We start from the raw sequence: 745 nt of genomic DNA, 5'->3' as shown, positions 1-745 counted from the left end.
TTGATCGAATTTTGCGCATTGCATGTATGCGTGCGTACGTGCGTGTATGTATGCGCGCATGTGTATATGGCAAAGATGAGAACGCCATGGTTTGACATTTTCGCAGTATTTAATGATCAAACCTATCGGCGCTCTCTCTCTCTCTCTCTCTCTCTCTCTTGCCACGAACACTTCAATTATCACGGCGACGGATGCTCGTTAGTAAGGAATGGTTGTCGGAGAACTTCCCTTAGGAGAGGACGTTGACTTCGCGGGGCGAACTGCAGACGTTCAACACGCTGCTGGTTGGTGAATTAGGCGTGATTTGACTTTGAGCCTCGCTTTGGGCCTGCCGTATCGCTTCCTTGTACGGGCCGCGCTTTTTCTTGTTATACCGTGCCTAAAATCAGATTCATGACTATTATTAACAAATTTATAAGTCATTATATGTTACTGTCATTGTGAAACAAACAAAATAAATTCCAAATTTCGCTCCTTCGTTTCTTTTATCTTTTGAAGCAATTTCAATTATTACTCATTATACTTTAGTGATTTTTATCATTTATTGTATTTATTCATTATTATTATTTGAATTTTATACCTTAAAAGATTCGAGAAAGGGACTTAATTGATCACAGGACATTAGCGAACTCGTCGACGATCCGTACCAAGCCACGTGAGCCTGAGGACCTGATGAGGTACCGTCTTCCTTGCAAGATACCGTGATACTTAGCACCTGCGCATAATAAAATTCGATAACAATAGA

The 745-nt window shown here is 40.9% G+C and overlaps 1 protein-coding gene across 1 annotated transcript; it reads right to left on the bottom strand.

Annotated features, from left to right (window-relative positions):
• Positions 1–137: 137 nt before the first annotated feature.
• Positions 138–711, bottom strand: LOC105461038 (PWWP domain-containing protein 2A-like). Its single transcript, XM_011707531.1, has 2 exons — positions 581–711; positions 138–379 (listed from the first exon to the last, which is right to left on the bottom strand). The coding sequence occupies exons 1-2, from the start codon at positions 620–622 to the stop codon at positions 230–232; spliced, it is 192 nt and encodes a 63-aa protein (XP_011705833.1). The 5' UTR covers positions 623–711; the 3' UTR covers positions 138–229.
• Between the last annotated feature and the right edge of the window lie 34 nt (positions 712–745).

This window comes from Wasmannia auropunctata, unplaced genomic scaffold (genome assembly GCF_000956235.1).
Source record: "Wasmannia auropunctata unplaced genomic scaffold, wasmannia.A_1.0 LD310470.1, whole genome shotgun sequence".
Classification (NCBI taxonomy): Eukaryota; Metazoa; Arthropoda; class Insecta; order Hymenoptera; family Formicidae; genus Wasmannia; species Wasmannia auropunctata.
The sequence above is the reverse complement of the archived record's forward strand: the minus strand, read 5'-3'. Positions and strand labels throughout refer to the sequence as shown.

What these genes read in the sequence shown, in the direction of transcription:
- LOC105461038 (XM_011707531.1), bottom strand. Translation starts at nt 622, where the DNA reads ATGTCCTGTGATCAATTAAGTCCCTTTCTCGAATCTTTTAAG. An exon ending in CCTTTCTCGAATCTTTTAAG is followed by an intron (nt 380 to 580) that starts GTATAAAATTCA and finishes ATCTGATTTTAG; the next exon opens with GCACGGTATAACAAGAAAAA.